General features: G+C 41.6%; 3 protein-coding genes across 3 annotated transcripts; 2 read left to right on the forward strand and 1 right to left on the reverse strand.

Annotated features, from left to right (window-relative positions):
• Positions 1-247: 247 nt before the first annotated feature.
• LOC141836179 (AP-1 complex subunit mu-2-like) lies at positions 248-4,698 on the forward strand. The gene is made up of 11 exons (XM_074723605.1): positions 248-663; positions 760-906; positions 990-1,052; positions 1,200-1,376; positions 1,470-1,573; positions 3,337-3,444; positions 3,569-3,665; positions 3,755-3,852; positions 3,969-4,110; positions 4,215-4,337; positions 4,412-4,698. Exons 1-11 carry the CDS (start codon positions 535-537, stop codon positions 4,508-4,510), a joined length of 1,287 nt encoding a protein of 428 aa, XP_074579706.1. The 5' UTR covers positions 248-534; the 3' UTR covers positions 4,511-4,698.
• Positions 4,699-5,492: 794 nt separating this feature from the next.
• LOC141836491 (pentatricopeptide repeat-containing protein At2g36980, mitochondrial-like) lies at positions 5,493-8,055 on the forward strand. Its single transcript, XM_074723996.1, has one exon. The coding sequence runs from the start codon at positions 5,493-5,495 to the stop codon at positions 7,746-7,748; it is 2,256 nt and encodes a 751-aa protein (XP_074580097.1). The 3' UTR covers positions 7,749-8,055.
• A 242-nt stretch (positions 8,056-8,297) lies between these two features.
• Positions 8,298-9,623, reverse strand: LOC141836666 (S-type anion channel SLAH1-like). The gene is made up of 2 exons (XM_074724173.1): positions 8,744-9,623; positions 8,298-8,641 (listed from the first exon to the last, which is right to left on the reverse strand). The coding sequence occupies exons 1-2, from the start codon at positions 9,593-9,595 to the stop codon at positions 8,321-8,323; spliced, it is 1,173 nt and encodes a 390-aa protein (XP_074580274.1). The 5' UTR covers positions 9,596-9,623; the 3' UTR covers positions 8,298-8,320.
• Between the last annotated feature and the right edge of the window lie 3,280 nt (positions 9,624-12,903).

The following is a 12,903-nucleotide window of genomic DNA, read 5'->3' on the forward strand; positions in this document are numbered from 1 at the left end:
AAATTTATTTATTTAATTTAATAAATTATTTAAATTTATTTATTTAATTAATATTATACGAATTGAATTTTTATTAAATTAAATATTAAATTTATTTATCAAATTTATTTATAAACGTTCCATTCATTTACGTGCTAATGATAATCCGGTCTAAACCGAATTCCGGTTCAATTACATCGCCGTGGATCGGCTCAAATTGCACAACACCACCGCCTCAACCTCGTCTTCCATTTCCCTACTCGTTCACCTGAAAAATTGACAAATTAATTCTCAGAGAGGAGGAGGAAGAACAAGTGCTCTTCGTCGCCGACGTCCTTCCGAGATCTCGATCCTTCTCTCTACATTCTGATCGTGTCGATCCATTTTTTTCTCTGTTTAGTTCGCCTCTCAATCTTGTTTCCTTGTTCGATCGCTTCTCCCTTGTCCGACAGCGGAATTCTGGCGGGAATGGGTTGCAACGCCAAGGCTGGATCCTCGCCCCCGCCTCAGATCCGCTTCTGATCCTAGAAGACCTCGCGTTGCGGCGCCGGTTCCATGGCGGGCGCCGTCTCGGCGCTGTTCCTCCTCGACATCAAGGGCCGCGTCCTCATCTGGCGGGACTACCGCGGGGACGTGTCTGCAATACAGGCCGAGCGCTTCTTCACCAAGCTCATCGAGAAGGAGGTGACTCGAGATCAGTTTCAAAACGCCGAAGTTGGTTTGTCCTGTTCATTTTTTGGCGGAAAGGTGGAATCTTGAGCTACTGCGTTTTGGTGACAGGTGGATGCGGAGTCGCACTCGCCGGTGGCGATCGATGATGGGATCAGTTATATGTTCGTCCAGCACAATAATGTCTTCCTGATGACGGCTGCGAGGCAGAATTGCAATGCTGCCAGCATCCTTCTTTTTCTGCATCGCGTCGTTGATGTGAGCATTCCTTAGGGCTGATATTATTTTCTGCTCCCGGAATGACTTTGTCACTAAGTTTCTTAGAGTGCTTCTCGATCTAGGTATTTAAACACTATTTCGAGAAGCTGGAGGAAGAGTCCCTGAGAGATAATTTTGTCGTTGTGGTGAGTCGAAAACCTATTTATTTTCCACTGCATGGTGTTTGGCGTACCTACGCCATCTAAATCAGATCAAATCTTGTTTCTTCTGTACTTGCTCTTTAGTGTCGTATTCTAGAGTCTTGAAATTGAACCACTGGCTAATATGGGCAGTACGAATTACTTGATGAGATGATGGACTTTGGGTACCCTCAATACACAGAAGCTAAGATTCTTAGTGAGTTCATTAAGACAGATGCATATAGAATGGAAGTTGCACAGAGGCCTCCAATGGCAGTCACAAATGCGGTGTCTTGGCGTAGTGAAGGGATACGTTATAAGAACAATGAAGTAGGTTATGTCTTCCATCATTGCAGACTCTTATCAATCACTGATTATCTAATTATCCTCTGAAAAGATGTGGTCACATTCTTTTTCTCACAGGTGTTCTTGGATGTGATTGAAAGTGTAAATATACTTGTCAACAGCAATGGACAGATTATTCGTTCTGATGTTGTTGGGGCATTGAAAATGAGAACATACTTGAGGTGGATTTCTTTGTCATATTTCTTTCGTTTCATTTAGATTATGCTTTATGTATTCTTCATTTATTTTGGGATTAGTTAGTTTGTTTTCTCTTTTTAAGTCGTCTTTAAGCTTATCCTCATTTTAATTTGTTTGATTTTTTTTTCTTCCCTACTTATCAATTGAATTTTATGCTATTGTTTTTGGATGCGTTCTTTTAAGGCATTGTCTAAGAATAAAAACCATAATGATACTTGTTATGTTTAACAATGCAAGGCACCATCATTCACTAACCTGTATTCGGTGAGCAGTTTTATATATAATCACTTATATGACCTAAGCCACAAAGTACTCTACGGGATTTCTATTGAACCTTTTCTTATTTTTCTTGAAAAAGTTGTTGGCATCTCAGTGCTGGGTTTACGTGCCTATGACAATTATTTTAAAATTTCAGGCATCTGTGTGCTGTGTTTATGTATTATGAGACTTATTTTAAATAAAGTTGCAGTCATCTGAGTGTTGTGTTTATCTGCTCATGATAATTAGAAATTTTGGTGCCATAGTTATTTTAAGATACCAGATGTTCCTAGGCCTCAATTTTTGTGCTGTTTTAGGCATTAGAATTAGATGGTTGTTGCAGAGTACTTAAAATATTATATATATATAACCACTAAACCTAAATGGATCATCACTAGATATATAATGCTGTAAATTGACTCTTACTAAACCATTGTGTTAATTTTGGCGTGATCAATGACAAACATATAATACTGCCTTTGGGGGATGTGAAAAATTGTGGAAAATATATGGAGATTAATGTAAGTACATTGTAGTTATGTTGAAGCTCATAGATTTCGTCTTACTATGATGAGATATGATAATATGTTCCTAGCTTCCTATACTTTTCCCCTATGGCACGAGATGCAATATCTAAAGATGTAATCCTGTTGTAGTTGTGTATAGATTAATTGATTGATGCACTAAGTAAACTTGTGGATGAGACATGAGATACAATTATAGAACTTGGATCGTCAATAAAAATATAAACAATTAAGAACATTTTAATTCGATAAACAAACCTTGATTGTGCAATTAGTGAACTTCAACATTGAAGGTTACTAGGTTGCATGGGATGCACCCAATATGTTGTACTCAATTGATATGCCAAATTCTGATGAGAGTTTAATTATTGAGTGATATTTTATAATTAATTTTTAGAATTGAACACCGTGCTTAACACATGACTACTAATTCATCAATTCATATAAGAAATTAGCACCTTCAAGTGCCGGTGCTTGGTAACACTTTTTAATTGTCCACCAATCTCATTGTAATACTATTGCTCAAGTTAAGGTCATGATACAGTTTGTCCTTGTAACAACCTTTATCTATGAAGGTAGGTAGCAATCGCCAGAAAGTGTGTTAGACAAGATTGGGAGTCGTACTACAGAAGTAATTTGGATGCTGAAGTAATTTGTAATGGCTTTATCAAATGATTGTTGAACAAATGGATCATGGATGTGCTTGTATTCATACTACTGCCTTAGATGTTGTAATTTCTTCAATTTCTTACCATGAGTAAGGGTTATTTGATTATTTCTGCTAGAAATTGATATATTATTATTGTTTCTCTTTTACAAAAGGTAGTGAGCTGGAAGGTATGTATCATTTGATAAGACAATGTAAAAGTAGTTCATGTGGTGAGCAAAACAGAGAATATCATGTGACTAGAATCACATATTTGAGAAATTGGACTCTGAATACAGTTCATGCCCAATGTATACAGTGGAATGCCTGAATGTAAACTTGGGCTCAATGATCGAGTACTTTTGGAAGCTCAAGGGCAGACAGCTAAAGGAAAAGCTATCGATTTAGATGATATAAAGTTTCACCAGTAAGCTGGTCTTTTCATTCTCTTATACACTCTTTCTTCACCCTTTTTTTTATCAAGAGAACCTTTTGACTCTTCAGCTGTATGCCAAGGCAATATTATTGACATTTTCACACTATCATTTAAGGTGTGTCCGATTGGCGCGGTTTGAAAATGACAGGACAATATCATTCATACCACCAGATGGGTCCTTTGATCTAATGACATACAGACTTAGCACTCAGGTTAACATTATTCTTTTGTTGTATGGAAATAAATCTGAATGTTTAGGCATTCTTTATCTTATTCATAACTAGTCATCCTGATCATTCAGGTGAAGCCTCCAATCTGGGTGGAAGCTCAAGTCGCGAGGCACTCACGAAGTCGTACAGAGATAACAGTCAAGGCAAGAAGTCAGTTCAAGGAAAGAAGGTACTAGCTGAGTTCCCTTTGTGAATTGTCATGGACCAAGATACCTACTATTTCACTTGTATCAAAAGATCCTTTTTCTGAAGAGCATTTATCGTCATTTCCTTACACGCTATTAGCACTGCAACAAATGTGGAAATTGAGCTGCCTGTACCTTCAGATGCCACCAATCCTAACATCAAGGCATCCATGGGTTCTGCTTCATATGCGCCTGAAAATGATGCACTGGTCTGGAAAATAAAATCCTTTCCAGGCGGCAAGGTATGATGCAATTATTTTCGACAGGCCAAATGATGCCAGATCTTACTTGTTGTCAAGTTCATACGTACATGCATTGACATTAGTGTTATTTGCGACGAACTTAGGATTACATGTGTAGGGCAGAATTCAGTTTTCCCAGTATAACTGCAGAAGATGCAACTTCAGAGAAAAAGGCTCCTATTCGTGTGAAGTTTGAGATCCCTTATTTCACTGTTTCCGGAATACAGGTACTTTTCTTCTTCACAACTTCTTACTAGGGTTTATAAATCATTAGATAACGATCATGGCATCAATTGCTCAGGTTCGATATCTGAAAATTATCGAAAAGAGTGGATACCAAGCCCTTCCTTGGGTGAGATACATCACGATGGCAGGTGAATATGAACTGAGACTCATCTAAAAATATAAGACTTGAAGATTTCAGGATTCTATTGCATAGATTTATCAATCAAATGCTTGATGTGTGCATAGGGTGGTACACTTTGTTCTTGGCATTTCTACCCAAAATTGTTGGTTAAATGTTTGTTCGATTTTGAAATGATCATGCATATTCTTCTTCTTCTTCCTTTTATGAGAATGTATTGATAGCTTACGTACACTTGTTCCTTTTCTTCTTCTTCTGATGATATGTAAGCAACAGAAAATGTTGTTGGAGATAATTATTTCACTTCCTTCGTCGTGGTCAACTATAGTTTTTTGATTTACCTCCTCACAAATGGTTGTAGGACCAATCGTTTGAAGCCGTGTAGGGTCACCTTTTTATGAAGAAAATAATAATTATCTCGTGCCTAATGAATCATCTTATACTATATTTTACTTAGCGATGTTTGAGCAATAGGCTCTTTCATACCTAAAGATTGTTCGATTAGAAGAATTGATAACTCTACATTTTACTAAGATTATCTGAATCAAATGCCCCCTTAAGGATAAATAGTGTGAGTTTTCAATGACATAATTATGGAAAGGGCAGACTTCGAGAATTCACACTCTTAGATTAATTTGAGATTTACTATATTTGCTCCTAGAGCATAGTTGAGTTGATTACGACGGAGTAAAATTGTTGAAGTAGGTAAAGATCAAATTTAGACGAAGCCGAGGTAATGCCCTCTTCTTTCTCACATATAGTCATGAAATTAACTGTGTGGGACCACTGAGATGATGGATTTTACTTTTTACGGAAAGAGATTTTATTATATTCACGGGCTATAATCATAATACAAAAGCAAGGCTATAATCGCTATTTTTAAAAATAAAGTGGCTAGTTTGATAATTTGTAAAGTTTGGAGCAGAATGTTATTTTTGAAATTGGGTTTTTTTGTAAATCGCCGGCTTTATTTGGTTCATTCAGCTCGTGGACGCTGTGCTGGTCTCCAAGTTCGCCTATGCCCTTATGCCGCCGTCTCTTTCGGACCTTCAAGAGGCGGCTCGCCGGCGGCCGCCGCTCCCTCACCTCCCCCAAGGCCTTTAAGTCCTACGCCGAGACCTTCGCTTCAGTCCTCCGTCAATGCACTCTCGACAGCCGCCTCGCCGCCCTCGGGCTGGCCCTCCACGCCCATGCGCTCCGCGCCGGCATCTCCGCCGACCCCTCCGTCTCCTCCAAGATCCGAGCCTTGTATGCCCTCTCCGGCCGCCCTTCCGACGGCGACCTCCTCCTCGCCGAGTCCCGCCGCACTCCCGGCCTCTTCTCCTTCAACCTCGCAATCGCCGAGAGTGCCCGCTCGGGTGACCTCGTCTCCGCGCGCCAGGTGTTCGACGGAATGACCGAGCGGAACGCCGTCACGTGGACGCTCATGGTCGACGGCCATATGAAGCGCGGAGACGTCGCCGACGCCGTTGCCTACTTCGAGAGCAGCCCCTGCAAGACCGTCGTCTCGTTTACGGCCTTCATCAGCGGGTTCGTCCTCAACGGGCTTCACCACGACGCCCTGACGAACTTTCTCCGCATGTTTGCGTCCGGCCTCATGCCGAACGAGGTGACTTTTACGTGTGTCCTCAAAGCTTGCGTGCTTGCAGGCGAGTTCGATCTGGCGAAGTGCATCGTCGCTCTAATTGTGAAGACAAACTTCGATAGGCATCTCTCCGTGCGTAACTCCTTGATCAGTTTTTACCTCAGAGTGGGCGAGTTGGAGAAGGCGAGGGCTGTGTTCAACGAGACGGAGGAAAGAGACGTTGTCTCGTGGACGATCCTCCTTGATGTGTACGCGCAGATGGGAGACTTGAAGCAAGCGCGTCAGCTGTTCGATGAAATGCCGGAGAGAAATGAGGTCTCTTGGAGCACCATGATTGCAAGGTATGGCCAGAGTGGGCAGGCTGTGGAAGCTATGAATCTTTTCTGCCTCATGCTTCGCGATGGGTGTAAGCCTAATGGCTCCTGTCTTGCCAGTGCTATCAGCAGCTCAGCTGCCTGCGGGGATTCTCTCTTTGGGAAATCTGTGCATTGCTACACATTGAAGGTTGGTTTTGAGAGCTACATTTTCGTTTCCAGTTCTCTGATCGATATGTATTGCAAGTCTAAAACCCCAAAGGACGGGCGCCGTGTTTTCGATTCGATACTCGGGAAGAACACAGTATGCTGGAACTCAATGATAGCAGGTTATAGCTGTAATGATCTGATAGAAGAAGCTGAAGAACTTTTCAAAGTGATGCCCGAAAGGAATGTCGCATCTTGGAACGCATTGATCTCCGGTTATGCAGAAAATGGGCATTCTGCCAAGGCACTAGAGACGTTCGATAAAATGCTAGTCTCAGAACAAACGCCAAACCAGATGACTTTTTCCAGTGTGCTACTTGCTTGTGCAAATCTTTGTTCAATTGACAAGGGGAAGAACCTTCATGATAGGATTGTGAAACTTGGCATTCAAAATGAGGTTTTCCTTGGAACGGCACTCGTCAATATGTACGCAAAATCTGGAGACGTAGAGAGTGCCATGAGAATGTTCTCCGAGATGCCTGAAAGAAACCTAGTTTGCTGGTCTGCAATGATCCAAGGGCTCGCAGATAATGGCTACGCAGATGAGGCCATAACCATGTTCGATGAAATGATAAGAGCTGGGGTAACTCCGAACGATGCTCCGTTCTTGGCTGTTCTGTTTGCTTGCTCGCATCGTGGTTTAGTCGATAGAGGATTGCAGTACTTCAACTCGATGGAAAAGGTTCATCGCATCGCGCCCAAGGCGAAACACTACACCTGCATCATTGATTTGCTAGCTCGAGCCGGCCATCTCCGGGAAGCAGAGGAGCTGATCAGCACGATGCCAATTAAACCAGAAGCTAATGCATTGGTAGCTCTGTTGAGTGCTGCTGCTTCTTTTAGGGATGAGGACATGAGCCAGAGAGTAGCAAACAGATTGTGGGAATTAGAACGGCATAATTCAGCAGGGCATGTCTTGCTCTCGAACACATATGCTTCTTGTGGCAGATGGAGAGATGTCGCAAAGGTGAGAAGCGAAATGAGACGCTTAGGAATGAAGAAGAACGTCGGGTGCAGCTCAATTCAGACAAGAAATCAACTTCATACTTTCTTCAGTTGGGGTGTGAGGCACCCAGAATCATTGAAGGTTTATGAAATGTTGGATCTTGTGATGTCAGAAATGACAGGTTATGAATCACCTCCTACCTCTGCATTACTGGCTTCGTGAAGAAAGTGAGCAGAAAGTTTCAGATTATCTGAAGGAGCAAAGAGATGGCAGGAGCTGATGCTATCTATCAGGCATTTTGAGCACTACTATCAGGAATTTGGCCTCATGATGGGTCAGGTCAAGTCATACTGTTTTGAAATTCAATCAGTTAAATTCATTCTTTGTGTTAAGTTTATGTTTTGCCCTTCGGAATTATCTTGCTGGTTATTCATGATCAGATTCCTATACTTCAATGATCAGATAAATAAGCTTTCGAGATTATGGTGTGATTGTAAGAGGTCAATTGAAGTGACTTATCCCGAGTAGTAAGTATTTCATTTAATTCTTTAGTAGAAGGTGTAATTTGTCATAAAAAAATCTTTTAAAGGAGTAGTCTCGATTACTATAATCGATTTCATAATCATTTACGATGAAACAGAGATAAATTGATAAAAATTCAATTAGTCAAGATAATGATTTCTTTGGGAGAGGACATTATTTTGACTTTTTGTCGAGATCAATTCTTGTCCATTTCAATAAATCTGTCATGTAATAATCAATTCACTCAAATCGATCGGTCAACGCAGTTTTATTTATATATCAGCATGAGAGATTTCGCGAGGGGACGAATCAGGCGACCCGAGCGGCGATGGCGATGGCGGCGGCGCAAAGGGGTCGTGGCCGCCGTTGGGCAGCAGGTCGCCGGTCCTGACGACGGTGAAAACAACGAGCACGATGACGACGATGACGGAGAGCGCGGAGAGGAAGAGCATGAGCGCGTCCGAGACGCCTCCCTTCACCGCCTGCGCGTACTCCGTCGCCGCCAGCGCCAGCATCGTCAGCGGGAACGAGTACGCCCACCACGCCACGTTGAACCGCCGCATCGCCTTCTTGAACAGCGCCGGCCGCGACGCCTGCCGATCATTTTTCGATACGCCCCAAATTTTAATTTATTTTCGAAAATACCCTTGAGGCTTGGGATTTTGAAATTAGTGAAAGTTTAGGGGCATCCTTACCAAGGAAGCCAGGAGGAAGAGGGAGAGGTAGAAGAGCATCTTGGAGCCGATGTCGAATTTGCCGGCGATGGAGTCCCAAGCCAGGCTGGCCATGCTCGGCGCGGCGATGAAGAGGAAGAACACCGGGCGGAGCATCGCCGGGAGGCTGCTGCTGCCGACGAAGCGCTGGTAGAGGGTGACGAAGAGGACGAGGTAGTGGGCCATCCCCAGGGAGAACATGCAGGTGGCGGCCTCCGCCCACCCCATCCGCGCCGCCGCCATCGCCCCCACCAGGTTCGCCACCACTGTCATCTGGCTCGTCGGGTTGGCCATCAGCGACAGGAACCGCTTCCCGTCGGTGAACCACTGCCCGTAGATCTTGACGTCCAGCAGTAGGATCGGCGCGGCGAAGGCCCACCACAGGGGGCGGCACAGAGGAGCGGCCGCCGCCGGCGCCGCTTGCAGCAGGAGGAGCCAGGAAATCCAGGGGGCGAAGAGGTAGTTGACGCCCACGGGGTGCGAGAACTCAGCCGCCACGTGGCGGCGCCGCAGCCCGCACCGGAGCGCGTAGAGCGCGCACAGGCCCACCAGCACCGCCAGCGCCACCGACCAGAGGAGCAGGTGGGCGGCGCCCGGAACAGAGCGCGACAGGTGACGGAGAGCCGCCGAGCGAGCGGCGGAGGCGCCGCCGCCGCCCGGCTCGCTCAGCGTCTTCCACAGCAATGCCTGGCCGCATAGCGAGAGGCTGATGCGGAAGTAGCCCGCGTGGAAGCCGGCGAGCTTACCGCAGCCCCTCGGCATTCCATCGACCGCTTGGGTCCGGCCTTCGCCGGCGCCGGCGGTGACGGGAACTCTGTGATCTTTCACCTCCATATGAATCACGATGAGGACTTGGCGACGAAGTTCTGTATTTATAGATTTCACCAATCTTTTATTTCTTTATCTTAATTCATAAATATACAAAGCATTCACAATTCAAAGTGGTCATTGGATTTAATGAACTTTCTACAGAGTCAAAAGCCAGACAAAGGTGCTTGCTTTTATCAAACGGTACTACTTATCAATTTTTGTTTCTTCTTATTAAGTTCCATTATACATATAATCTGACCTAAATAATACCTAACATAATTAAATTAAGTTAGTGCAAAAAAAAAAAACTAAAATTTACTAAAGCACTAATTATATTTCCCCTCTTAAACTCTCTAATATTACATAAACCACCATCATTTGTGAGTAGCGATGATAATTTCTTCTGAACCCGATGGAGGATCTGATATCCGATTTGAATAGAGGAGGGTAGGGAGAAATTTTTTAGACTCGATTAAATAATTGAGTATTTGGATATGAGAATTTATTTTTTTTATTTACGGCTAAGCCATTTAAGATTTTTCTTTTAGGGTTTAGGGGTTGATTATAGTATTAAATAAAAAAATTAAAATAAAAAAAATTAGTTGCTTACCGGGTGTATGAGATAATAAGTGCGGGAGAATAATTCGGCACATCCTATGAACATTTAAATTTTGTTCGTTTTGAAAATTTTTTGTGTTTAATACTATAACTCAACCCCTTAATTCTAAAAGAAAAATCTTAAATGGTTTAACCGTAAGTAAAAAATAAATAAATAATAAAAACTATTGTTGTTCATATTTCAAACGTCCGAAGTGATCCAGACGCTCGGATCCTTCTATCGCGCAACGCGCACATACAAACAAACACACAGGATATCAGTTTTCTATATATATAAGTGGTGTTGTCACCACTTTGATATTGATTTTCAAATCCAAATGTTGATTTTTGAAAATCAACATCACAGTTGTGTTGCTTTTGAAAATCAATAGCACCAAAATGGTATTGTTTGGAGATGAGTTTTTCGATTTACCTCCTCACAGATGATCGTAGGATCTGATCGTGTGGGGCCGTTGAGGTGACGGATTCCACCTTTTTGCAGAAAAGAAGATGACTATAAGGATAGAGATGTATATTTGATCTTTTGATAGGTACAAGGATGAAAATGAAACATGAATATTCATCCGATGAGAATAAGAACGAAGATAAAAATGAAAATAGAGATGAATATAATAAATATAGATAGATGATAATCTGACTCAAATCCTATTCATTATCCTGTCACATTTGCGAGGACGTGGATGCTAAAATGGAGTTTAGCTGGGATGATATGCAATTTTGCTTATAAAATACGCAAGTGAAATGGTATCCAGAAAAGACAGTGGGTGGTGGTTCGGTCACTTGTTAGGAGAAGGGACGAAGTGAAGTGGACAGACAGCACAAAGAGAGGTGAAGATCGAGTTGCAGGTACACCTCAAACTTTACGAAGCAGACATATATCACCATATCTCTAAAGTAATTCCTCCTCTCTTTTGTTTGTTTTATAAGATAAAGTGATTAAGATAATTCTGATCAACACTTTATCAAGCTTTATTCTTTCTTAGTTTTTCAGAAAATATTCCTTAGAGTTAGTTCTATGCCATATCAGTTGTCTGATGCCCTGGTATCAGATTCATAGAATCGAATACATTCCTCCTAAATGCCTCAACTGTTCCCCATCAGTTATTATGCAATATTTGGTGTGATCTAATCTTCTTTATCTTAGGACAGTCGTCAGGTATTAATAATCTTTTGTTAAAATTTGAACTGAAACAAGAGAAATGGAAAGGAAGAAGACAGACTTTTACCCCTTCAGCATTAAAGTAGAATCTGTCATCCCATTGACTTTACATATGTCGATCCTATGACTATCTATGAGGAGGTAAATTTAGAACTTGTTGTTGACCACGATAGAGGAGGGCATTGCTTCGACTTAGTTGATATTCGACCCTTACCCACTTTAACAACTCTGCTCTGTCATAACTTACTCAACTATGCTACGGGGGCATACAGATTTTATCTCATATTGAAAGTTTCATGACATTATGATTGGTTTATAATATATTAGAAGTATTGAGATTATGAATATATGTATGGGCCCTCCTCCGTCGTGGTCTCCTCACATATGGTCATGATACCACTGTTAGATCCGATGGAATCCATATATATCTTTTAAAACGCTAAAATGAACATATATATTTAAAATTTACTCTTTCTTATACATAAGCCCACAGATTGTATAAATTTAAAGCTAGGATTGCATTGAACCCAAATGACTCGTGTGTGAATGTCGAATACTGGACCAATTGAGATAAAATCTTTACTGCACTAAAGATAATTTAGCAGATATTCTTTCTCTATTTGGCCGTCTGAGATTATTTATTATTTTTGTAATTTCAACAACAATCTTTGATAATTTTTTGGAATAACTTCCAACATCTTTCTTTCTTTCTGATACAGCATGTTATTATTCTCTAAGTTTGTTGTATTACATTTCTAGTTGAAGTGATATCTCTGCTGCAATCTGGTCACATCACAAGAGACCAACTTGCATTTTGCTTCCAGACTAGTACAGCTTCACCAACAAAGAAAGTCAGAAAGAGCAGCTGCAGCTATACATCTAGATGCATGCACTTTACAGAGCTGTAAAAACATGCACAAGGACAAAGAACTTGAATATGTTTTGATCAACTTTACAGATAATATATGACTCACAGTTCAGTCCTCTGAGCTGATTTAGCTGATGACCCTCCACTGAAGACGATGAGTGGAATAGGTGAGTGCAAGGCTAGATGTAGTGAGTCAACCATGGAGCTTTGCTGATAGTTTCAGTGCTTTGTCTAAACATGTTGATGACACAAAAGCAAATAACCAGAGGTTGCTTTCAGACAAACTTGGCCAACACTTTACCAGTTGTGTGTATAAAATACAGTGTACAGTGGCCACTTTTCAGTGATACTTATATTTCACAGTATAACTTTATAGGTGAACCACTATTCTTTTACCTAATTGGATTGAAGATTAAGTCATGCTACTTTTTGGGTGGATAATGGCCACTTTCAGTTCTGTAATGTCAGATATTGAATCTATTCAAGTGGATCAACTCACTTGCTTGGCAATGGCAATGGCATCAGGCAACTAGTCTCTGGATCACTTTTACTTTACAAATCACTTTGATTCTTGCAAGATCATGATATACTTCAACTTCTTATCCAGATTAAAAAGGTTCAAAGTGTACTTTGTGATGATCGGGCATCGTCTTAATTTGATAATAGCTCATGAGATGGGTTCAAAGG

This window comes from Curcuma longa, chromosome 10, assembly GCF_044706935.1.
Source record: "Curcuma longa cultivar G26 ecotype Majalengka, Jawa Barat chromosome 10, ITB_CL_G26_1.1, whole genome shotgun sequence".
Taxonomy (NCBI): Eukaryota; Viridiplantae; Streptophyta; class Magnoliopsida; order Zingiberales; family Zingiberaceae; genus Curcuma; species Curcuma longa.

What these genes read in the sequence shown, in the direction of transcription:
- LOC141836179 (XM_074723605.1), top strand. Translation starts at nt 535, where the DNA reads ATGGCGGGCGCCGTCTCGGCGCTGTTCCTCCTCGACATCAAGGGCCGC. An exon ending in AAAATGAGAACATACTTGAG is followed by an intron (nt 1,574 to 3,336) that starts GTGGATTTCTTT and finishes CAATGTATACAG; the next exon opens with TGGAATGCCTGAATGTAAAC. An exon ending in TCACTGTTTCCGGAATACAG is followed by an intron (nt 4,338 to 4,411) that starts GTACTTTTCTTC and finishes TCAATTGCTCAG; the next exon opens with GTTCGATATCTGAAAATTAT.
- LOC141836491 (XM_074723996.1), top strand. Translation starts at nt 5,493, where the DNA reads ATGCCCTTATGCCGCCGTCTCTTTCGGACCTTCAAGAGGCGGCTCGCC.
- LOC141836666 (XM_074724173.1), bottom strand. Translation starts at nt 9,595, where the DNA reads ATGGAGGTGAAAGATCACAGAGTTCCCGTCACCGCCGGCGCCGGCGAA. An exon ending in TCTTCCTCCTGGCTTCCTTG is followed by an intron (nt 8,642 to 8,743) that starts GTAAGGATGCCC and finishes AATGATCGGCAG; the next exon opens with GCGTCGCGGCCGGCGCTGTT.